Source organism: Leuciscus leuciscus (assembly GCF_965113295.1).
Source record: "Leuciscus leuciscus genome assembly, chromosome: 3".
Lineage (NCBI taxonomy): Eukaryota > Metazoa > Chordata > Actinopteri > Cypriniformes > Leuciscidae > Leuciscus > Leuciscus leuciscus.
This window is the reverse complement of record NC_138727.1, coordinates 38,132,814-38,158,018: the sequence shown is the minus strand read 5'-3', so window position 1 is coordinate 38,158,018 and position 25,205 is coordinate 38,132,814. Positions and strand designations below refer to the sequence as shown.

Genomic DNA, 25,205 nt, shown 5'->3' with positions numbered 1-25,205 from the left:
TAACAAATGTATTGTTAGTTCATGTTAGTTAATACATTATAACTGATGTTAACAAATTAAACCTTATTGTAAAGTGTTACAGTTCAATTAAAAATCTTACTGATAATGGTAAATGTAATGATAATAAAATGTAATGTTACTAATAAAACTAGTATTTTAGTTGTCAATACTGGGATCGTGACTAGCTGCAAAATAATAAGTTATACTAGTATACAATGAATGCTTGATGAAGGCATTTCAATAAAAGACACTAGTCACGAGTAATATAATAGATAAATCCATAAAATAGTAACATAAAATAGAAACTAGTTCGTTGTAAAGAATGAATGTTAGAATGGCTTGCCACAGGTATAATGATGCGCTGCTGGTTTTCATCTTACCGGTGTCCTGTCTGAACTGATGCATGGAGTGTAGATCGATGATGTAGGGCGACAGGCGGCTGTCGGCTCGGCCTAGAACGATGCTTCCGCCGCGGGGATCGCTTCTTATCACCTCCTCTATGTGGTGAGACACGGTCGGGCTGTACGGCCGCCAGCGCCCGTGCTCGCTGAGCCATTCCCAGACGACCACGGCGGAGGCTTGTAACATCGTGTCCCTTCAAGTAGAACAGAAAAACGAAGTACGCATCTCTTTATTTCAACAACCGGTTTTGTAAAAGCAGGAGGGCATATTTGCTAATGCTAATGTAAAGCAATGTAAAGCACGGCAAAGTTGTAATGCCTGGTCTGTATAACGTCGATAGACACACGAGGATTTGTTTTGAGCTTGAATATTCTGGTTCTCGGTATATATAAGCATAAACTCTCAGGTGCACTCACATTTATGTAGAAAACGCTTATCGCAGTATCAGGAAATAAATCTCCGTATCACTTCTTCCATGGTTGGTCGCAACAACTCCTCACGAGTGTCAACAAATAGTAAACGGTCCAATATTCTTCTTTCGTCTTCCACACATACGGCGTTGACTGTCGCTCAGTTTGCGCTTATTCTCTTTCTTACTAGTTTCTTTCTCGCGGCACGATGTGCAATTTATCGAAGATCATGTAGACTTTAAAGTAAATGATTTCTGGTGAAAAGCTCGTGGTTTTGTGTTCCGCGCACTGAGTTGATAAAGTGACACCCAACACCTCCCCATCATCACAGTTTAGTAATGCTGTGAGTAATGCTGCCTGAATTGGTGCTGGAAAGTCCGACTCATATCCACGAATCGGTTCTTTCGAACAGCTCGTTTTATTGAACCGCTTAAAAAATGAGCGTCAACCCAACATGATATACATGCTCTAAAATACACGAGTCGGTTAGAGAAGGGCTGAATTTCGAATAGAATAATAGTAGGCTGCCATATTACTCTTAATCATATTTCATATCTTTGTATAGTATGATAGTGTGATGTTTATTATTCCGCCCAAAATCAGAAAACAGTCACGGTTCAGTTAAGCGCTCGGACCGATTCAGTTCGATTCGTGTAAGACTTGTTTTGTGAAGTGATTCAATTGATTCATTAAAATGATATGACTCAAAGGAACGATTCATTCACAAATTAGACATCAAACTTTAACGCGCACCACAGAGGACGAAACCTGTTTGGTTGGTCATGTAATTTCATGTACTTTGCTGACGAGTAAGTAAGCAACGATTTTGTGTCGCAACGGAACGAAACAAGCAACAATCAAACAACTGCATAAAAGAGAAATGACTTAATTTAGCCTGTTTGCCTAAATAAACAGTCAACGTTGCAATCAACTGAAACTTTACTTCTAAACATGAAAAATATGAAAACCTTTTTTTATACGTAACTAAAAGTTATGTTAATTCCATGGAAGCTTGTTTCCATCACTGAATAAAAAATAAAAACATAATTGCGTGTTTTTATCTCACAATTCTGACTGTTTCTCTAACAATTGCTAGTTTAATAGTCTCGGTATTCTGACTTTTTTCTCCGAATTGCAAGATATAAACCATATAAACTATGTTTTTCTCAGAATTGCGTTATAAAGTCAGAATAGACCTAATTCACAGTAGCGCCACGTTTTTCCTCAGAACTGGACTTTATATCTCGCAATTCTGCTATAATAAACCGCAATTGCGATGTAAACTGTGAGATAATTGTGCGATAAATTGTGAGATAAAAAGTCGCAATTATCTAATGTTTAGTGTCAGCGAATTAAGCTACTGCTGTTTTTTGTATATTTCTATCTAGAATATTTTATTGCCCAATTCATGTTTTAAATCCTGAAAATAAATAAAACAATTGAATCAAGTTCCCATGCAAACAATATTTGCCATGGAACAGACTAATTTGAATATTACAATCTATATTAGGCCTACATATGGTATACATATTCAATTCTGTATTTGTTGAGGAAAATATTCAATTCTGAATTAAATACTTTGCATCTAACATTTGCTGTTGAAAAATAAATTAGCATATCAAAACATATCAGGCAATGAAATTATGCTTCGGGACACTGGTTCAAGACCCGAAGTTCCTTGTAGATTTAGCTACATTTTAGTGCCATCTATCGTTCACAGCGAAGCACTAGGCTACTTGTCATTTTGCGCAATAGTCATCAAAGTGCTGACCAACAAAGGTCCTGTTGAGCTCCTAAAATTCTGAAATATAAATACATAACACAATGCAGTGATGTATAGGCTATACAGACCTTGTCTGAACTCTGAAGTAAATATTCCAGAATCACTGGCAGCGGTATCCGTAATACAAAAACAATAGCAAATGAATTGATATGAATTCGGTGTGTAATGTTCACGAAAGTTAGCTTGTTTTATATTCTAAATTCTCGACATGGGATCGGCAGCACAAAACGGAAGTGAGGCCCCAGCGAGATTTGAACTCGCGACCCCTGGTTTACAAGACCAGTGCTCTAACCCCTGAGCTATGGAGCCTGTCGAGCAATATGAGGTAAAATGTTTTGGAATTTTGAAATATAAATACTCATATTTACATTAGATACAACATATAGTTTCACATTGAAAATCAATCTTTATATAAAAAAAAGAAAATAAAGTTTTTCAAACATTTCATCAGTAGGAGTGAAATCTTTCCGTGGCAGGGGCAGCTAACGTTACCGCTCGACTTGTCGCGACCGTTGAAAATGTTCCATGTTTTAAAAATATAAAAGAATGAGAAAAATGTATTTGAAATTTCTAAGCGTTCGTAATATAAATTACTTGGTCATTTCCTCAAATTCCTAACGCGTTTCCTAACCAGTCTATGGTTTAAAGCAACAATCGTGTAGTCGAGGAAATAGAAATCGCTATGTAAAATACTTCGCTCGAAGCCCGGATAGCTCAGTCGGTAGAGCATCAGACTTTTAATCTGAGGGTCCAGGGTTCAAGTCCCTGTTCGGGCGGTATGTTTTTTATTAATTTTTTTTTTTTACAAAGTTTTGAATCTAGCAGCTGATTTTGATTGAAATCAGTTGAAGAAAAAACTCATGCATTCATGAGACACACAAGTCAATGATTTGACGCTAGAAAAAATTTACACAAATCAACGATTTGACGCCAGGAAAAAGGTGATGGTAGTGTAAGGAAAATAACTAAAACAATGGTGTCACTGAGAGTTATATATATATTTTTTCATTTTAAAACCACAAACAGCTGAGCAAATGAGTAACTGAAATGGAATCATAACATATATACTGATAAAGCATGTTAACTTCGACCGAGATTATAGAACTAGTTTGTGAACTAAACGCTAATGAATTATAAATAAAACACATAAAAGGGAATCCACTTTAAAGCAATATCATCGCCTAGGGAGAGCTAATTAAAATACTGATGACGTGCTTACATGCTGTCGACTGCACCATGCTGATGATGAAACAGCTGCTCGTCATTGCCTGTCATACGTCACTATGTACAGTAGGTGGCAGAAATAGGTCGCACTGCAATCAAAGTTCACTAACGCTCCACAAGAAGAAGATGTAGAGCGCTGCTGGAAGATTCTGGAAGTCTCTTGTTTAGTACACGGAGGCATAAGACGAGAAGGGATTTCACCATATTTCACGGTACAAGATAGACCTTTGCTGTGTCGATAGAATTTTCAAAATCATCCGAAATGAAATGTCATGCCACGAGGTGTATGTTACTAAAAGCCAGGATTTTGTAGAAAAACAAGCAAAGACGAAAATCACGTGACTCATGCAATAACATTATTTTAATAAATAGAAATCAATTTTTTTTAAAGCGCTTGGTCAAGTTAATTCTTTGTGAATATTATGGTGGTTTTAATCGAGTTTAATTGCTTTCCAGTACTGTTGATATTACGAGACTGAAAATATGGGCAAGATTAACACTAATAATAGTCATGAATTAATTGTTGAACTGTTACAAGTGTAATTTTCTTCAGTGTTTTTTTTAAATGTTTCTTCTGACCAGATTAACCTGTTTTGAGGGCAACTATGGTGAAAGAGACTGGTTTTTATGATATGCTGGGTGTAAAGCCTAATGCTAGCTCTGAAGAGCTGAAGAAGGCCTATCGTAAACTGGCACTGAAATATCACCCAGATAAAAACCCAACAGAGGGAGAAAGGGTAAGTTTGTTACTCTTTTTTTGTATCATTACTGTCTAACGTTACATTATTCCACATTACAGTTTCTTGAGAAGATAGCTTTGCAGATTCTTCTGTGTTGCTGTCATATAAAGTGACCCAAATAAACTATACAAATATGTACCATACAGGGCCACATTTTATCATTTTATTTTAAATTTAAGCGCTTCTTGTGGCCAAATAAATAATGCTCTGTCTGTAAGTATGATATATATATATATATATATATATATATATATATATATATATATATATATATATATATATATATATAATTCCAAATTATAAAAATCACACATGGAAAATATTTAGTCAGTTCCCTTATATAGCCTATGTGTGATTTTATACTATGGAATAATATATATATATCTCAGTTGAGAGATCTTTGAGTGCTCTCAATGCTTGAACCATGAGTTTGGATTTTCACTATTCTCTGCCTTCAGTTTAAACAGATCTCTCAAGCATATGAGGTTTTGTCAGATGCCAAAAAGAGAGAAGTGTATGACAGAGGAGGTGAGAAGGCCATTAAGGAGGGAGGAAGTGGAGGCCCAAGTTTTGGCTCCCCCATGGACATTTTTGACTTGTTCTTTGGAGGAGGGGGACACATGCACAGGGAGAGGAGAGGTAAGTCATGCTTCTCTCTTGGCTACAGACTCCACAGTTTTTGCGAAACCTGTTCATCCATGTTATTCCATGGGTATCTTTTAAATTTTAGCGAATCCAAATCTTATCAATTCCCAGTTTTGATTCCAATATGGTAAATAAAATCAAACATTTAGACATCAAACATATTTATTCTGTGTCTTTTTGCAAAACATTGTTGAACAAAAATCAGCAGCCTAAAGAACAACTAACTAAGAAACAGACTAATATAAATTTTAAACATTCTTAGAGACAAGTTTACAGTCTGTAATACAATAAGAACAAATTAGCACATTAGCAATAGCACAAATAAATACAACTGAACAAAGTTCAATAATTGAAATCAAATGTAAAATAACACTGCATAGTTTTTTTTTTTATAAATAAATTATAGATTAATCCGTATTAATCTAAAGTTACAAAAGTTCAATCACAATCAGTGAAATTTTCAATTTCCAACCCAAGTTATTAGTAACCTAAAATAGTACCGAATTAATATTTATTATCTTTTTCTCTTCTTTATGTTTTTGTTTACATTTACATTTGTTTACATTTTAACAATTATAAAACATCCAGGTTTAAATTTCAAGTTAAAATTTTGTCTACACTTTAGAGGAGATCAAATGTTCGAACTGGCTTACATAAATACTTTGCACTTGGAGAAATCTACAAATTAGCCAGCCAAAGTCTCTTAGAGATCTTTTGTTGTTCCTGACACAGGAAAGAATGTGGTGCATCAGTTGACAGTATCTTTGGAGGACCTTTATAATGGAGCCACTAGGAAACTTGCTGTCCAGAAGAACGTAATCTGTGACAAGTGTGAAGGTAATGAGTTTATTCTAATGTTATTATTCCAGTCTTTAGTGTAACATTATGTTTTCAATATCATAATTACAGTTGAAAATGGTTGTGCTGCTTAATATTTTTGTGGAAACTGTGATACTTTTTTCATGATTCTTTTATGAATAGAAAGTTCAAGAGAGCAGCATCATTAGATATAGAATTTTTTTTAACAATGTAAAAGTTTTTACTGTCACTTGATCAATTGAATGCATTATTTCTAAATAGAAGTATTCATTTATTTTATTTTTAATTATCTGACTTCAAACTTTTGAATGGTAGTGTGTTTATAAGCATTGTATTACAATTATACTGCCTTGTTTTTTCTGGTAGTATTTTAATAGTTGGATTTTTTTTTTTTTGGAATAGTTTTTTACTGGATGTTTTACTACAGGTCGTGGAGGCCGTAAAGGAGTGATAGAAGTGTGTCCATTGTGCCGTGGGGTGGGTGTCCAGGTCAGACTTCATCACTTAGCACCTGGCATGGTACAGCAGATATCAACAGTCTGCACCGGCTGCCAGGGGCAAGGTCAGCGACTTGGACACCGCGACCGCTGCAAAACATGTGCTGGTCGCAAGATACTACGACAGAAGAAGATTTTGGAGGTGAACATTGATAAAGGTAATAATTAGGGCTGTCAAAATTAACACGTTAAGTATCCTCGTAAGCACAATCTTAAATGAGGGGAGGGGGGAGAGGGGGGGGGAGAGGGGGGGGGGAGAGGGGGGGGGAGAGGGGGGGGGGAGAGGGGGGGGGAGGGGGGGGGGGTGTAATAGAGACATCAGTGATACTGTTCTTCATTCATAGTGCTTAGTAAAAGATGTAATTAAACAAATATTTAAGATATTCTGTCTTTATGTTGTTTCTATATTATTTTGGAGATTCATTGTGAAAGTATTACAATATAAAAATGTATTTAAAACTTTAATGTTAGGTTCGCGAATCGCGATTAAGTAAGAAAATGTTATCGATTGACTGCACTATAAAATAATAGGACGCAATAAGAAAAGCACAGTTCATTTCAAAACACTTGTTTTCTGCAGCTGGTTGCTTTTGTTTGTGCTTAATTGTGTGTTATTGCAGGTATGAAAGATGGACAGAAAATAGTGTTCCATGGAGAGGGAGACCAGGAGCCTGGCCTTGAACCTGGAGATATCATCATTGTCTTAGATCAGAAAGCCCACTTGGTTTTCACCAGGTAAAATCACTCTGTGTCTTATGTAATCGGTTTTGTTTTTTATTTTATGGCAAATAATGCTGGTAATATTAAAGTGTAATGTTAGTACTGATTATTTTCAGAGGCATGTCATTGATTGTAGTGTCCTGTAGAGGGCAGTACTGTCTCATTTAGTTTTTTTCAATATTGGTGTCATGCTTTCTCTGTTTTATATATGATGCTGCCTTTTACAGTATTTGGTCATTTAGAGAAGGTAAATGAGGGAGTGAACATGTAGATATTATGTGTTAAGCATAAAAATGTATATACTTAACATTTCTCAGACAAGGAGAGGACATCGTCATGAACATGGAGGTGCAGTTAGTAGAGTCATTATGCGGTTTTCAAAAACCCATTAAGACAATGGATAACAGAACTCTACTCATCACATCCCATCCAGGTAAACCCTCCTGCATACATATTCCAGCATTACATTCAGGTTTCCATAACATCAGCAATATTGTGAGTCAGTGCTGGTGGATCAGTGAGTGATGGCATATACTGTAGCATGATGGTGGCTGATGGAAGTTTCTGTCTCAAACCTGTAACCATATACACTCTTAGTGATGCTCTGGCTCGGGGAGGATGCCAGGGCTGATAGTATGTCACCTTGGCAGATGGTGTACCATATGGTCACTTTTGCTATTGCCTTCTCCAGGGTTTCTAATAGGCATCCTTAGTGTCTTGTTGACCTTGTATATTACCAGACATCCAACTTGTGCAGTGCTCAAGCTGGTCTACCTTGTTTTGGATGAACTGGTTCTGATATTTTTCCCAAATCACTCCTGAGCCATTTGGAAAGTAAAAACTACCAACTGGAAGCTTGGCTAGTTGTTTAATTAATCTTAATAGCAGAGCAGATATAACTGTTATATACTGTAGATGTGTAAGGCAAATGTATTGTCATTCTTTGTTGCATTAATAGGAGAGCTGATTAGACCTGGAGATAAGAAATGTGTTCTGAATGAGGGGATGCCTCTGTACCGTCGGCCATTTGAGAAAGGGAAGCTCATCATTCTTTTCAACGTGAGTACCTATTATTGAATATGTTAACAAATTGCTAAAACTTAACTAAAATGAAAACAGAAAATCCTGCACAGTACAAAACCTGATAAATATCAAAGGGAGTTATTTTGAGAAAACAACCGGCTGGATGTACATTATCCCGCTTATTACACGGCTACTTGCCACGTAAGTAAATAATTAGACACTTCCACGGAGAGAGCAGTGGCTAGTGCGGCAAGTTCAAACCAGACGGAGATATAAGAGATGCTGTATACAGTCATACCATTTATTACACAACATTTCGCCATGGAGATATGATAATTATGGAGATAAGAGATATTGATTTCCGATTAAACTGTTTTAAAATCGTACCTGTTCATATCTTATAATCCAACAGTGTACAAAACAATAGTCACAAAATGGCAGCAGCTGTGTTTGTATGAAACAAGAGAGAGGGAGGCATAATTAAATAACTGTACACAAAACATTGATTCGACTGAGTTTTAATCATTTATTAGCTCACCAAATGCAAAACTTCCACGAAGAAAAAAACTTTCCTAGCAATGTATAGTGCTGCTGACTTAACCCGGATGAACCTGCGTTATCTGCTTTGAGAGGTTGTTATCCGGGAATAACATTGACCAATCAGAATCAAGTATTCCACAGAGCTGTGTAATAAATAAATAAATATATATATATATATATATATTAGTATATTTTAGACATACTTGCAGACACACACATAAACATTGATAGCTAGATTGGAAAAATCCCCTGATATGATTGTAAAGCGCTTTGGGTGAACAATAGTGTATAAATATATAAGCGCTATATAAATGCCTCATTCATTCATTTCGAGCCTAATCGGCAATAATGCCTGTTTGGTTAAAATTATGTTTGAAATATGGGGGGAAAAGAAACTTTAGAAACCCCATAGAAAATCTCTGGTGGGATTTGAAGAAGGCGGTTGCAGCATGCAAATCCAAGAATATCACTGAACTGGAGGCCATTGCTCATGAGGAATGGGCTAAGATTCCTTGGAAACGCTGCCAGAAGCTGGTGTCTGGTTATACATCTCGTTTGCAGCAGGTCATAACAGCAAAAGGGTGTTCTACTAAGTACTAAAGATGCTTGCCATGAATGGGGTTGAATAATTTTGAGACTGCAGAAGTCATTAAAGTGGCATTTTCAGTTGAATTTGGAGAAACCACTTGAAATATTTGTGTTGAGCTATTTCAATGACTTTTGTTTGATTTGTTCATTGGCTAATATCACTACTTTTCTTCGTAAGGTTGTCTTCCCTGAAGAGAACTTCCTCCCACTAAACAAACTGAAGGAGTTAGAAAGGTACCTACCTGAAAAACAGGCAAATATTGAGCCTGACGGAATGGATGATGACCTCTATATTTATGCTGACCTTGAAGACTGTGATCCGACCCATGAACGCAGTCGTTACCACTATATAGAAGAGGAAGACTGTCACACTTCAGGAGGAGTGCAATGCCAAACCTCATAGAGATTCCTGTTCCCTTCCCTTCCACAACAAATGCCACCTCTGCTGGAACACACACACAAAAAAAGGACCAAGAGGAAAAGTTCATTACCTCTCATCTAGTTCTGTGCCTAAAATAAGACCTCTTAGTGCCGATCTCTTTTGTCATCTCCTCGTCCAAAATTTTGTGCTAATAATTTGTAAAATAAATTTAGGGGATGTGTAAAATGAGTAGTGAGATGAGTATCTTATAGAGAGGAGAGGAGACACTGAGAGGAGAGTCTATGGAAATGTGTGTAGCAATTACGGAAATGGAAGGGGCATTCGGATTTGAAGTTGGTTGTGCCATAATCCCAGTAATTCCATCTCTAAAATGTATTCATCATGAAAATCAAATTTGCGTCATAATTTTGAGAAAACATTTCAAGCTTTGTTGTGTTTCGTTTATTGCCAATTGCGGGTTACATGTAGACCATTTGACCTTGGTGTTGTTGGACATTTGCTATGTGCCAGTTTATTGCTAAATGTTTTTCTAGAACATTTTAAACTAATAAGAGGGGTCTAATATACAAGTTAAAAATACATTTGAAATCATTACTACACTTACCTTTTTATCATAACTTAATAACCACCAAGGATTTTTATGAAAATAAGTCATGTTGCATTTGTTAATTCAAATCCTGTTTAGAAGCTTACCCAAACAAACAAACAAACAAACAATAATGCATTAACTGAATGGCACAACAAAATACTAAATATGCCAATTTGGTTTTGAAGGTGTTTTTGCTGCCGGCCGGCCTCTGCAGAAAACATGATTCAGTCTTAAGAGCACCTGGAAAGCTTAATTATCTGTTAATTCTGCCTACATTTCAAGGACAGTTTTGGATATTGCAAATGCACTTTTATCCCTTATGTTATTTTTATGTTTGCCGGCGGATACGTCTTTATTTTATTATCTGTATTGACTGAAGAATAATTGTAAAATGTGGAATTTTAATTACGACCAATAACTTTGCCATTTGTAGTTCTATTTATAAAAATGTCACAATGTTATTAATTTAGTCACTTGTATTTTTTGGGCTGGGGGAGGAGAGGGGGGGATGGAATTATGCTCCTGAAGATCCACCTTCCAAAAAAATCATGATGAACATTTTGCATATCAAGATGTCGCCACATCTTTATTGGAGATCTGTTGCAAATATCAAGCAATCCACATCTAACTAGTTAATGATGCATCTTAATGACAAATCTTTTTGAAAAGATTGTCATTAATTATTCATGCTTGAATTTTAATTAAATTGCAGCAACATCAGTACATTATTTACCAGCACTGTAAGATACTCAGAGACTTACACTGTAAAGCAGTGTTATACCAATATCCAAACAAAAGTGAATATCCTTGATAAAAAATAATCTGTAATAAAAGGAGCAATTCCACAGGGGTCCTCACACCATTGGTGCCCGGGCCCTAAGTATCAGAATATAAACCACACTGATTACTCTCATATAGTATTACAGTATAACTGCATAATATGTTCACCTGCATGCAGTACAAGTAGATGTGCTTGGTTGAGTGTTAAAACACACTAAACCATTATAATCAACAAAATATTGTACCATATGAATTCTAACCATATCAGAATTCTAAATGTACACAAGTACAAATATGTGAAAATGTCCTCAATGAGTCCAAGACTAGTGCAATGTCACATTATGAGCAAGTACATACTGATTATCTGTCTTTGGCCAAAATGATCAAAGATAATACATAAATTCACATTAAAGATGTCAAACTTCAAGAATAGTCTGTCAAGAAATCCAGTACATTTACCACATTAATTTTGTTCGGGCTAAATTTCGCATGCAGATATTATCACAGACAATACTACAAAGCCCTTAATAATAGTAAAAGACCAGTACATTCGTGCAGTTTTTCATGTTTAACACTAGAGACTTAGACTAAGTTAGATGTAGTTCGTTTCAGGTGTTGAAGAGGTCCTGCAGCTCATGATACTGTGGAAAGCCTCTCTCAATGCATGATGTGGAAAGATGAATCTTTGAATTCCTTGAATGGAACACAATTTCATAGCAGGTTAAAAGGCAGAGATGTGTGTGCGGGGATACCACAAATCCAGAATATAGAAACACAAGACGTGTATACAGAGTTCATGTTATGAAGGACGAGACTCAGGGCTTCCAGAGTTTGAGTAGGCCATCCTCGCTGTATGTGGCGATGAGATTCTGATGGGGGTGGTGAGTTATGCCAATCACATCTTTTTCATGTACCTGTGTAGAGGATGTACAGGGAAGAACTTGTTTAATTTAAAGCAGATACATTTTTATACCCGATTCAGATTTACTGATAACTCCAACTGGTCCTAATTAGAGTAACAGCATTAATCAAATGTTTTAATTATAAGTTCAGCATCTTAATTGATTTCTAACCATGAAGCCGGGCATTAGAAAAACAACCTTATTTCTTTAAAAAGTGAAGCTTGAGAAAAAGGAGTGACACCCAAAAACAAACCCAGACAGCAACATAGTGTTGGCCTAGATCCGGGCCACATCTGGTACATGTGGATTCCACGCGTACCAGATGTGGGCCGCATCTCGGCAGACACTGTGTTGCTGTCTGGGAAACAAAGCACAAAAGCAAAATACAACAAAAACATAAAAACAAAACATGTTATGATGTCATGAATCAATCATCAAAGAAATAAATGATTGATGTCTTTAAAAAAATAAATCCTCAAATTTACTTTCCTAAAATAAACTATCATCAAAGAGACTTATCAAAAACTATCAAAGAAATCCAGGAGATAAACCACAATCCACAATTTTCTTCTTTAAAAAGTAAAGCTTGGGCAAAGGAGCAACACCCAAAAACAAAACAAAAAAGAAAATTGTAATTTCTCATTCAGATTTAATGTATATCTCGAACTGCTCTAACATATATCACAATTCCCCAAACTGAAACAGATCTCGTGGATATGCAGCATGTGCTGTGAGGGCGGACGGTACCGTGAGGGTTCTCTCTAGCTTGCCAGTGATAGTGCTGAAGCAGTACAGCACATAGTCCTCTCCCACGCAATAAATCCACTCTCCACGTGGAGACAACGTGCAGCAAACAAAGTCTCCCCCCCTTCTCACGCCGGAACAGAAACTCCTCATCACCTGGGAAAGAAAGGGGAGGGGGGCAACCGAGTCAGCGAGTGCAACCCAGACGAAAAAGGTAAAGGCACGCTTCAGAGAGTACCAAAAAGCGTGCAAGAGTGAGTCATCAAGCACATCAAGAAAAGGGTGGGTGAGGCGGATGAATAAGGGTACGCCTCATACGCCATCAGACAGTTTAAATATTAAGTGCTTAGCTATTTTTAGCAAACCTCACATTCAGCAATAGAAGTTTGCTACTTAACTTCTGCTCAACATGGTATACATTTGTGCTGCCTTAATACTGCTGGTAAAATACAAACCAGTTACTATAATTTTTTACTCCAGTGTGATTATTATCAAAATAACCTTGGTATACATTTAGCATGCAGAGTACCTTTCTTTCAATCTGTGATCATATGCATATGTATCATATACAGGTACAATTTTGCTCTCACCTGGCCATGAATGTTTGTAACAACCACTGTGTTGGTCCTATTACACACCACAAAGTGCTCAGGAGTCTTTGGGACAAGCACAACATTGTTAACAGTGATGTCTGTACCCTCAGGAATTTCAGGGGTTTTTATTGTGTGGCTGCAATCCATTGTCTTCATGTTCCAGACCTGAACAAAAAAAGATAACCAAGCATTGAAATCCACACAAAATAATATAAATGTATAAATCGAAAACGCATATAGTTGTGGTTCGACACAGTATGAACACCTACCTTGACCATGCCATCTGCCGATGCGCTAATGACATGCTGGCCATCGTGCGAGAAGATGACATCATTTACATGAGACGTATGGCCTCTAAACTCCTTCAGTGTCTTTCCTGATTTCAAACCATGGAGCCTGATTAAACAAATCCAGGAGTTAGAAATGAAACCACAATACACAAATTCAACTTATCTCTTTAAAAAAAAGCTTGAGCAAAGGAGTGACACCCAAAACAAACACACACAAAAAAGCAAAATACAACAAAACATGTTATAAAGTTATGAATTGAATCAGTCATTATCAAAGAGATTTATTTCACACAAAACAAAACACAAAAGCAAAATGCAACTAAACAAAAACAAAACACTTTATGATGTCATGAATCAATCGTCAGAGATTTTTTTAAATCATACATCAAGGTCATCATAGAAGACAGAAAAACAACAACTTTTGTCTGCCAATTTCTTTTACAAAGTGAAGCTTAAGCAAAGGACTGACAAAACCAAAAGTTGTGATGTCGGCAATTAATCATTTTCATCAAAGAGGCTTTTCAAGATCAAAGATAATTTAATTTTAAAAGCATATATACATCAAGGTCATACTAGAAGGCAGCAAACCGACAACCTTTGCCTGCAGCTTACAACGTGATTTTATTATCTTTACTGAAAAATTCTCTCCTCTCGTGCACATGAAATTCCACCCACATGCGCCATGAGAGTCTAGCACTGACGCCCAGCCGCAGAATACTGCAGTCAGGACTGAGAGAGATAGAGAAAGAGAGGGAGAGACATTCGCTCCAGGCATGTGATGGAATTTTCCTGATGACTCGAAACACCTAGACCATGATTCATATAAATTTCTTCCACCCCATTGCTTACTGTCAACGATAGAGAACAAAACAAAATTCAGCATGTTTATTGAAATACCTCTTTACTAAACAGTCGTTTGTCATGTGCACGTACCAACCCCGTAAAATGTCCCTATACTTTCCTATAAAGATTTCCAAACACATACAATAACTGAACCAAAAATGACAAACATCTTTACCAATGATATAAATCATCTTTAACGTCAGGCATTCACGTGTTTCCCTCACACACTACCGACAGCATAAATCCAATCCATTGCAAAGGGGGAGGGGCTAGTATTTATCAATAAGGGGCCAATAGCAGAGCAGCTTGCCATTTCACCCCCCCTCCCGTTCCCTTTCCAGCTAAGGAGCTGGAATGACAAAAAGTCTGCCTCTGTCAGCCGCTGTTTGGGCTGAGCAAGGAACAGAAACACATTATCTGTGCATGCTCCCTCTCTCACGCACGTGGCCAATCATGGTTCTTTCCACCCACATGCACCATGAGAGCGTAGAGCTGACACCCAGCCGTAGAAGGTACTGCAGTCTGTTCTGCGAGAGTCTGAGCATGTGACGGAATATTCCTAATGATGTTTAACACCCAGACCACGAATTCAAATTCTCTCCTCCTCCCCCACCTTCTCTGTCTACAAAGTCTCCGCGGCAAAACATTTGACTATGGTAGCCTACTGTTCCTTGTTATTGCAACAATTATTACACCAATTATGAAATAATAAGATGAGTGAAACAATGCAAAAAGTCAGATTTTGCATAGCAAGGCTTTTTGAAATTCAGACATATAATAGCATGTTAAACCTGATGATCTGGTCAAAGGAGCCGCTTAATAGTTGACTGCTGTCCTTGTTGAAGCAGACACAGGTGACTGCTTTGCTGTGGGCTTGTTCTAATCTAGTCAGACATGTTCCATTCAGAATTCTCCAAACCTGGAATAACAAAATGATACGTCGTATCACATAACGGACTGAATGGAGATAGGTAAATTCCATTGAACTAATGGGGTGCAATGAGGTCAAATTGGGAACATCGTCATTCATGAACGTGTTATATCATACTTTTTAGCTCTGTGCTCCATGAAATACTGATTTAAAAATCACATCCAAACAGTGATGAAATAATAATGAAAGATCAGCCATTCTACTTTTTCAGCATGTTACTAAAGGACTGCAGTCACAATTATAATCAGATGCAGTGTGATTAAAAGGCCTTCAGACCTACTGCACCCTGGGATTGAGATCTCTTATAATAATCTTGAAAAGCCTCAAGATTCACTTCCATTCAAATTTTGGGATTGGTAAAATCGGTAAGTCTCTTATGCTCACCAAGACTGCATTTGGTTGATATAAACTGCAGTAAAAACAGAAATATTGTGATATATTATTACAATTTAAAAGAACTCTTTTCTAGAGTTACTTTAAATTTATGACTCAAAATGATAACGACATTTTGTGAAAGTAAACCAAGCATATAGGTTGACTATCTTTCACTTCTCTACTCATTGCCTAATACTAGATACTAGAGATAATACAAATACTAGAGATTCTGAAACAATAGAATACAAGTGAAAATGTTGATCGGTGATGAGCAAGGTCCATACCTGTATCATTCCATCCTGAGCTCCAGAGGCGATCATGTCGGAGTCATGACTTACTGCCAAGCACAGCACAGCCTCATCCATCATCATGAAATTATCCTGAGCTTGGTACTTCAGATCCTACTCACACAAGAAACAAATACAGACAGGCAAACCATCACACATAAACATAAAATACATTGAGGATTTAACCACAGTCTAAAGGAAAATACACCCACAGGATGGGTTTCTTGAGGTTGTATGGATACTTTATGTCTACTAGAAAGAAGAACCACCATCACAACACAATGTTTCAAACAGCCGGAAAACCACATTATTCGGAGTCTCATGCTGTAATCAAATTATCCAGTAGTGGTGGAAGTCCATGTCTAAGAACGGGGCAGAATTTATTTTCGGCCCCAACTGCTTCAACTCAACCTAATAGACGTCATAGAGTGTTGGGGTGACCCATATTCTATACCTCTGAGGTTTTAGTCAAAACCAAGGCTGTCCCAATATTAAAATTAAGCCACACTTAATGTGAGAACTTGTTTTTTGCTCCCACAAAACAGGTCTAGGACAGCACACGTGAGATAATAATAATAATAATAATTCATTACATTTATATAGCGCTTTTCTCAGCACTCAAAGCGCTTTACATAGAAGGGGGATCTCCTCAACCACCACCAATGTGCAGCATCCACCTGGATGATGCGACGGCAGCCATATTGCGCCAGAACGCCCACCACACACCAGCTTACTGGTGAGAGGAGACAGTGATGAAGCCAATCAGTATGGGGATGATTAGGAGGCCATGATGGACAGAGGCCACTGGGCAAATTTGGCCAGGATGCCGGGGTTACACCCCTACTCTTTCGAAAGACATCCTGGGATTTTTAATGACCACAGAGAGTCAGGGCCTCGGTTTAACGTCTCATCCGAAGGACGAGATGCCTCTACCATGCATCAAGGAGATGATGTTCTTGAGCTGTGTGGTTGAGAAGATCAGGCTCTGAGAATATAGAGATGAATATAGACTTAAAGTAAATTCTTTGTTAATATACATTATAAATAAAAGTTTTTTGTTAATATACAAAAAAAATAAAAGTTCCAAAATAGGGTTTTCACAGCGATGCCATAAAAGAACCAATTTTGGTTCCCCATAGAACCTTTTATTAGTGAAAAGTTATAAAAAAAAAAAAAGAAAATCTAATCTTAAAAACAAAGGTTCTTCATTGGCAGTGATGGTTCCATGACGAACCTTTAATATCTATGGAAGCTTTTTATTGCACAAAAAGTTCTTTAAAGTGGAAAAAGGTTCTTTATTTCATTAAAATTCTAAAGTAACATGACATGAAGGCCAATATACTAAAAACATTTCCTCTGCATTTATCCCATCCAAGGAGTCCACATTAGGAGTAGTGAGTAGTGAACACACACACACACACACACTGCAAACTGTGGACACACACACCTGGAGCAGTGGGCAGCCATTTTGCTGTGGTGCCTGGGGAGCGATTTGGGGGTTATGTGCCTTTTGCTCCGTCATTTCCTTACGGTATTGAGAATCAAACCTGCAACCTTCAGGTAACCAGTCTGACTCTCTAACCATTAGGCCACGACTGTAAAATGTACTTCACTCTATGAAAAAAAAAAAAAAGTTCTTTTTAAGAACTGTTTACAGAAAGGTTCTTTGGGGAACCTAAAATGGATCTTCTATAATCTAGGTAAATAACCTTTTGAGCATTTGAAGAGGGCATCGATGCCAATAAAGAATCTTTGCTTTTAAGAGTGCATAATAACTATTAGTTTACAAAACACTCTAGGGAACACTGCATATTTGTCAGAGAACCTTGGATGAACCTGCTGGAAAGACGACCCTCTCTGCTACACTCTACAAAATTAAGTATGGTACAGTGACTAAATGAAGTCATTCATTAAAAGTCAAATGAAAGTCAACTTGAAGTTATGTTACAGAACTTAAAGCATTTTACTGTCCATTTGCAACAAATAATTTAGTAAAGTTAACATAAGTTGACAAAGTTAACATAGCTTCTATTATTCTTATTATGATAACCAATTCATTTCTCTCTCCCCATCCTCTGACAACCAGTTACAATGCCCTCACAAATCATTTGTCTGGCAAGCATTTCTCCATGGATGAATGCCCATCATCTGAAGCTGAATATATTGAAAACTGCTGTGCAGCTGTTCATCCCTGCCAAGAGTTACCCTTGCCAATGCCTTGTCATTTCAATATACAACTCAATGATTTCATCCCATGTTTAGAACCTTTATGAATTTCTTTATTCTGCTGAACACAAAAGAAGATATTTTGAAGTTAACCATACAGTTGATGGACCCCATAGTATGGGGAAAAAATACTATGGAAGGCAAAGGGGTCCTTCAGCTGTTAAGTTACCGGTTTGGTTACCATACAGGTTTGGAACAACTTGAGGCTGAGTTTTCATTTTCATTTTTGGGTGAACTATCCCTTCAATATTGTAAAATTCATCAGTTTCAGCTGTAAAGCTGACAATTGTGTCATTATTCAGCTCAATTTAGTTCAATATTGATTCAGTTCAGTTCAATAACTATGTAAATGTTGCAAAATTCATCAAATATGTTCAATTCATTTATAAACACCACTTGAGAAGACCATAGTCATTAACCTGTTTAAATGTTATTCAATAGTGTCAGTGCAGTTAAATATATATAAAATATATTTTTCTCAATTCACGGGGAATATAATTTATTTGATGGCCAGTATATACTCACCTTCCGAATTTTACCAGTGGTGAAGTTCCAGACTTCAATGAAACCATCAACAGATCCAGTTATCAAATACTGTCCATCAGGAGAGAATCGAGCACACTCGACATGGGATTTTCGCCCAAACTGTATCATACAACACACAGAAAATGGAAAACATTAAAATAAAATATATCTTTGTATTTTTAATAAGCACTTTTTACGATAAATATTGTTCCAGATTAAAGTTTACATTAACATATTAAGTTATTAAAAATGCAGTTTGTAATATTTGGATAATTTTCTGCGGCCATCTCAGCACCCCTTTTTGCGACCCCCTGGGGTTCATTGGACCACAAATAAGAAAACCCTGACCTACACGATGCCTCGAGAGACTATCAATCCCCCAAAACTTGTGTGTTAATATTATTCCAAAAGTCTAATGTCAAAGTGAGCAAGGTAGAACACAGAGAGTTGCAGGATACAGATAAAAGCCTCAGGTCACAAAAGCAATTAAAATGTGCATATGCTGAGCCCTGTAGCATGTAAGATATTTTGATATTTGATGCAAGATAAGATGCCTTATAATGGAGATATGCATTACATCCATTACTTATTTTTATCTTAAATTAAAACATGTGCACCGCTTTCAAACAGTCATAGTCTTTTTCCACATTATTTAATATAGGCTTTTACCACATTCTTATTATTAGCTTTACATAATGAGATTGATATTTCTGCCTATCCAGCAAAAATGTTGTACACCACAACCTTTCTCACAAGCCTCTCTTGGCTATGAAGCTAGAAAGAAATTACATAGTGATATAACACTGATCACACCTTTATGAGGCGACTGAGCTGAGTAGGGAAGCGCTCTTCCTCCATGTCCTTCAATGCACCTTTGCCCCGGAACAGTTCCAATGACATACCTGGTGGTAAGAGACCCTGGTGCTGCTGCCACTTAAGAGACTTAGAAAAGACAAAGTGAAGGAAACAGAGAAAAGGACCAGTCATGAAGTTGAAAAAGAAAAAGAAAACAGGTAATACAGCTCCAGTAATAGAGATGGTATAGAATATACACAATTTTTTGAACAGTGCGAGTATACATATACACCGTAATATTAGCGATTCGACTGCACTGAAACTACTGGATCAGAACAAAACTTGAACTGAACTGAGCTGGACGATGACACTATTAACCTCTGTAGAGCTGCTTTATAGCTGAAATTGATGAACATCTACACCGTTATTGAACTGAATCAACATTGAACTGACTCGTGCTGAATAATGACACTACTGTCTTCAGTAGATCTGCTTAAAGCTGAATTAACTGATGAACTTTACACAGTTTTTGAGCTAACGTGAATCAACACAAAACTGACTTAATCTGAATAATGACACTATTGACTTTTTTAGATCAGCTTTACAGCAGAATTTGAGTTCGTCTCATTTCTGAAGACGTTCACATCATTGATTCTGTTATTTTCCTGTTCATTACTGAGAACCAAGCTAACAAAAATATATTCTAAGAACATTTTGGTACGGTTCCCATTAAGTTATCAAAAAGAAATTCCTGAATGTTATTTATTTTTAAATTAAACGTCGACATATTTTTTTCTTGGTTATGCGAACGTTACGGGAAACCTTCATTGTATCATTTTGCAAACATTATGGGACCATGACTTCTGAATTTTCATTAAAAAAACATTCCATAAGCGATGTATAAATAATGCTTTTATGTTAACATGATTTAAGACCAGATAACTTTGAACAAATGTTTTATTAACATTACTGGAAGAACGTTTGTTCACAACTTCTCAGAGAACCTTGCCGGAACGTTAGTCCAAGTTCTGATAATGTTCCCTGTTAGCTGGGAAGCTGTTTTGAAACTATCTACATAAATAAAGTTCTATATAAATAAAGGTGACAAACGAAAAGGTGACTTGACTTGTAAAAATGCATATCACAACAAAACTAGAGGTTTTTTTTTTTTTCTTACCAGCATTGCTAATGAGCCAAACTGCCTTAGTGCTTTGGTCTCCTGTAACCTGTATAGAGCCCCCTCACATATACGGCCCTATAAAAACAAAATAAATGTGATACACGCAATACAACAGGTGCAACGGATAAATAGAATGCAACAGGTTAGATAAAACATACATAAAAGGAAGCAAACCTGGCCCAGAAGACCCATGAGACGAGAAGGTGGCACCAAACAGACCTCTCCTGCAAAAGCTTGAGCGATAGCCAGTCTCCGCTTCTCTTTACTGCTGCCCACTGGATATGCCTGTAGGCGAGACAAAAAAAGTGTGAATTATTTTTAATATAAGAGTGGGTGAATCCATTTATAACTTGAATGTGTGAGGCTTTCGGTGGCATCCATTTTCAGATATTTTAGCTGTAAAAACAGCCTTTTATACTGCTTGATGTGGCAAACTTTAACTTTGCAAAAACATTAGAATGATTTCTGAAGGATCATGTGACACTGAAGATTGGAGTAATGATGCTGAAAATTCAGCTTTGCATCACAGAATTAAAGTATATATTCAAATAGAAAACTATTACATTAAATTGTAATAATATTTCACAATAATGCAGTTTTTTCTGTATTTTTGATCAAATAAATTCAGGCTTGATGAGCATAAGAGACTTCTTTCAAAAACATTAAAAATAGAAATGCTTCCAAACATTTGACCGGTATTGTATATAATTATAATCAGATTTTAAAAAATATTTACTGTAATTTACAACAGTAATGTATTACATTTATTTAAATTTTTATGTCAAAACTACTAATATATAATATATATATATATATATACTAGCAACCCTATTATATAAATAATTGTACAATACTTACTACAAAATTATTACATATTTTAACATGCAAAATAATGTAATGTTGAATTAACTAAGAAATCTCAGGTGGTATATTTTACATCTAAGGGGTTTAATGACAAAAGTTTGGGATAACCTGGACTAAAGTGTAAATCACCAATGTCAATTTCTGAGTCCTTTATAATATTTAAAATCTCATCAGAACCATTAATCCAATTATTAAATGAAACAATTTGCAAAATCAGCCTTAAACACTTACCTTTTGTGAGTCGAAGTATGGCTCGGTGAGAAGGTTCTCCATGTGCGAGTAGCGCTCAGGTTGAGTGTGCTTAAGCATGATCATAGGATCAGTTTGCTTCAGTAAGCACTGGGCTGCTCCCAGCTCGCCCAACTCGATCAACTCCAGCACAATCTACACATACAACAACAGAACCTATCCAGTCCTTGCCCAGTTAAAACAGATATGAATGGCAACCAGACACCTGACACCAATGTATCAACTATAGACAAACTTCTAACTTTAAAAATGAACATTTTGTCATCATTTACTCACCCTCAAGTTATTCCAAACCTGTATGAGTTTCTCTCTACTGTTGAACACAAAAGATGATATTTTGAAGAATGTTGGTAACCAGAAAATTGATGGTAGCCATTGCCTTTCATAGTAGGATATATATTTTTGTCCTACTATGGAAGTCAATGGCTACCGTCAACTGTTTGATTACCAACATTCTTTAAAATATCTTCCTTTGTATTCAGCAGAAGAAAGAAACTCATACAGGTTTGAAACAACTTAAGAGTGAGTAAATGATGATAACAGAATTTCCATTTTTTGGACTATCCCTTCAAGCAAGCAAAAGTTTCAAACTAAATGTTGAGTAGGCGTCTTTTTTTCTGAACATTATTTTAGTGCCATGTAAATTGCATATTTCTATTTACATTCTGCATTTGCCATTTTTATAAACGAACAATAATTATTTGTTAGGTTTGCCATTTCTGAGTTGGCTACAGGGTTTCCTTGAAAGTGAAAAGTGTCTTACCTGTTCGTACAGGTCAATGAGCAGCTTGTCAGGAAGTTTCAGATACTGGATTGCGAGCAACACTATATCCCAGTGGCCGTTGTTGATATCGGAGATGAAGCTGTCGATGCTGTCGACCGTGTGGAGCGAGACGGTCGTCTCCTCTTGAAGAGTCTCCAGAGTGCGGTGCAAATTATTTTCCTTCAGATATTGCATGATCAAGCGAATCACGCTGCAAAAAGGTGACGTTAATATATAAGGTGTCACATTTATTACCGAACTTTCCCAAAATAAACGGTCTATCTCTAATTTAAATGTGAAAATGCAGCGTTTAATCGACATTACTTTTATAACTGTTGTGAAGTAAGAAAAACAGTTATAGCACGCTGATGCTGACTGTCTGGTAGCGATTATAATTCATAAATTATCCTCGAAACTTTTGTCTAGCGCAGAGGCTGATGACTGCAGAAACATTGTATCGCTACGAAATTAACACACATAGGTCTACATAGTAAAATAATAATAATAATAATAATATCGAAAATGCATTTTATTGTCGATATCATCTATTTTGTGTTTTAACAATAAAAATCAGTTAAGTTTTTCATTTCTACTGTTTCTGTTTATCTGGAATCAAGAGATCATTAAAGACAGTAAGTGATGGAATCCCATTCATTCGATTCGAAGTGAATAAAGGTTAACTTACTCTGCGGATTCCACTTCGAGGTCCATGGTCGCGAGGTTGTCGATGAAGTCGCTGTCTGGATAGAATGTGCCAGGATTCTTCTCCAGCGCTGCGCTATGTTGTGTTGTGTTGGTTCTCAGCCACGTGAACACCGTGTGGCCGTGACCGCCCATTACACGTGCTGTTGTATTTATTGCTCACGCGTCTGAAGTCACAGAAACCTCTCACAAATTGTTGCGGATTTTTGGGAGGGCGGATTAATGACGCATGTGGAGGAATTAATGGGGGGGGAAAACCCGCAAAGCTGTCATCAGGTGACGAGAGATCGTGCGGGCAGATGGTGCACCAAAGCCATACAGCTAATGTATTATAAGCAGCACAATGAGTATCGTGAATCAATCATCATTTATAAGGAACTAATACGCAAGTGTATTATTAACCCTAATCATCTATTTCACCTGAAATATAAAGCATTGGTTTAGCACTCGAGTAATTGCCATTGTGCAATCTGGCAATGGAATACATGAATCTATTTACAATACAGATGAATCTATAGAATACAGAACACATCACAGGTGTCGCAAACCAGTATTGAGTCTGTTATGGCAAGCGTTATTAATATTTATTACTAGTAGCCAACATGTTTTTCAATTACTACTAAGTAAATAGTGAAATTGAAAAAGGTTGTCACTAACTATTCATTTGATACTACTTGATACTAACTAATTGTGTGGCTATCATCTATTCAATTAGTCAGTGGTACTTGTTCATTACCAGTTATTTAGTTTGCCATTACATTCACCAGGGAACTGTGGTTTAGATCATTTCAACTAAAACAAGTAAAGCTGCAACACTATCTGTTGAGATATAGTAAATGTACTGCACCAACAATTGCAATACAGTGAGAAATGAAAAGTCGGTCTCCGAACTAGTCACCCACAGCATTCAGTGGTAAAACAAAAATAGCAATTGATCACTACTGAGATTTTGACTACTGTTAATGTACAATATTACATTTTAAATGACTTGCCATGTCTCAAGAGCCCACATGCTAGTATGATTTTGCTGCCCCCCACTGAGCATACGTTAGCTCTGTCGGACACAGTAACAAAAAGGTATAATACATTTTAACATTTACTTTAGTTCGTGGACATTAAGGGGAGACTAGAGCTAACTATCATATTTCCACTGTTATTGCCCCGATAAAAGGTTCTACATGCAACCTTAAATCTTCAACACTGAAGTGCTGTATCATGGCCAAATTTACCCACTGGCCTCCATCCATCATTATGGCCTCCTAATCATCCCCATATACTGACTGGCTTCATCACTCTCATCTCCTCTCACCAGTAAGCTGGTGTGTGGTGGGTGGTCTGGCACAATATGGCTGCCGTCGCGTCATCCAGGTGGATGCTACACAGTGGTGGTGGTTGAGGAGATTCCCTCCTTCCATATGTAAAGTGATTTGAGTGCCAAGAAAGGCGCTATATAAAAGCAACAAATTATTTATAACGAACATACTTAACATGGGATACCATGAAAAAAAGGTTTTAATTGAGGGTCAAGCATAATGGCTTAAAGATCAATTCTTCAAGAGCATTTCAGAGGTAGAGCATTATAACAAAAACATGAATTGAGATGAGCATAAAACATTACATTCATGAAACCACCAATATTGGAATTACCATTTAAGAAGATTCTACTTAATGTTTTGAGTTTGAAAACAGCAGCTTTCCTTTTCCCCCCCATTTATTTTGGTCCTCTAGGTTGGATCTTATGCTCAATGTAAAATTACCGCAGTTAAAATGTGTTAATACTACACAAATGTCATC

General features: G+C 36.7%; 3 protein-coding genes across 4 annotated transcripts in view; 1 reads left to right on the top strand and 2 right to left on the bottom strand.

Moving 5' to 3' along the window:
* The window catches only part of dtx4b (deltex 4, E3 ubiquitin ligase b), a 37,849-nt gene extending 36,659 nt beyond the window's left edge, over positions 1 to 1,190 (bottom strand). The window contains exons 1-2 of the mRNA XM_082162710.1: positions 819 to 1,190; positions 381 to 595 (exon numbers count right to left, since the gene is read on the bottom strand). Of these exons, the coding sequence (XP_082018836.1) occupies positions 381 to 595; positions 819 to 820 (217 nt within the window). The 5' untranslated portion in view covers positions 821 to 1,190. The remainder of the gene's footprint in view (positions 1 to 380; positions 596 to 818) is intronic.
* dnaja1 (DnaJ heat shock protein family (Hsp40) member A1) lies at positions 493 to 10,823 on the top strand. 2 transcript variants are annotated; one of them, XM_082162713.1, is made up of 9 exons: positions 493 to 619; positions 4,402 to 4,556; positions 5,018 to 5,198; positions 5,937 to 6,041; positions 6,451 to 6,678; positions 7,141 to 7,255; positions 7,558 to 7,673; positions 8,199 to 8,299; positions 9,570 to 10,823. In XM_082162713.1, the coding sequence occupies exons 2-9, from the start codon at positions 4,425 to 4,427 to the stop codon at positions 9,792 to 9,794; spliced, it is 1,203 nt and encodes a 400-aa protein (XP_082018839.1). In that variant the 5' UTR covers positions 493 to 619; positions 4,402 to 4,424; the 3' UTR covers positions 9,795 to 10,823. The 2 variants fall into 2 exon arrangements, with proteins under 2 accessions (XP_082018839.1, XP_082018838.1); XM_082162712.1 differs by lacking the exon at positions 493 to 619 and adding an exon at positions 3,874 to 4,031.
* smu1b (SMU1 DNA replication regulator and spliceosomal factor b) lies at positions 10,551 to 25,191 on the bottom strand. Its single transcript, XM_082162711.1, has 14 exons — positions 24,354 to 25,191; positions 23,395 to 24,084; positions 22,710 to 22,920; positions 21,929 to 22,081; positions 21,008 to 21,118; positions 20,831 to 20,908; positions 19,672 to 19,800; positions 18,859 to 18,978; positions 16,105 to 16,221; positions 15,306 to 15,433; positions 13,651 to 13,777; positions 13,379 to 13,546; positions 12,792 to 12,944; positions 10,551 to 12,056 (listed from the first exon to the last, which is right to left on the bottom strand). Exons 2-14 carry the CDS (start codon positions 23,544 to 23,546, stop codon positions 11,958 to 11,960), a joined length of 1,746 nt encoding a protein of 581 aa, XP_082018837.1. The 5' UTR covers positions 23,547 to 24,084; positions 24,354 to 25,191; the 3' UTR covers positions 10,551 to 11,957.
* Positions 25,192 to 25,205: the final 14 nt, after the last annotated feature.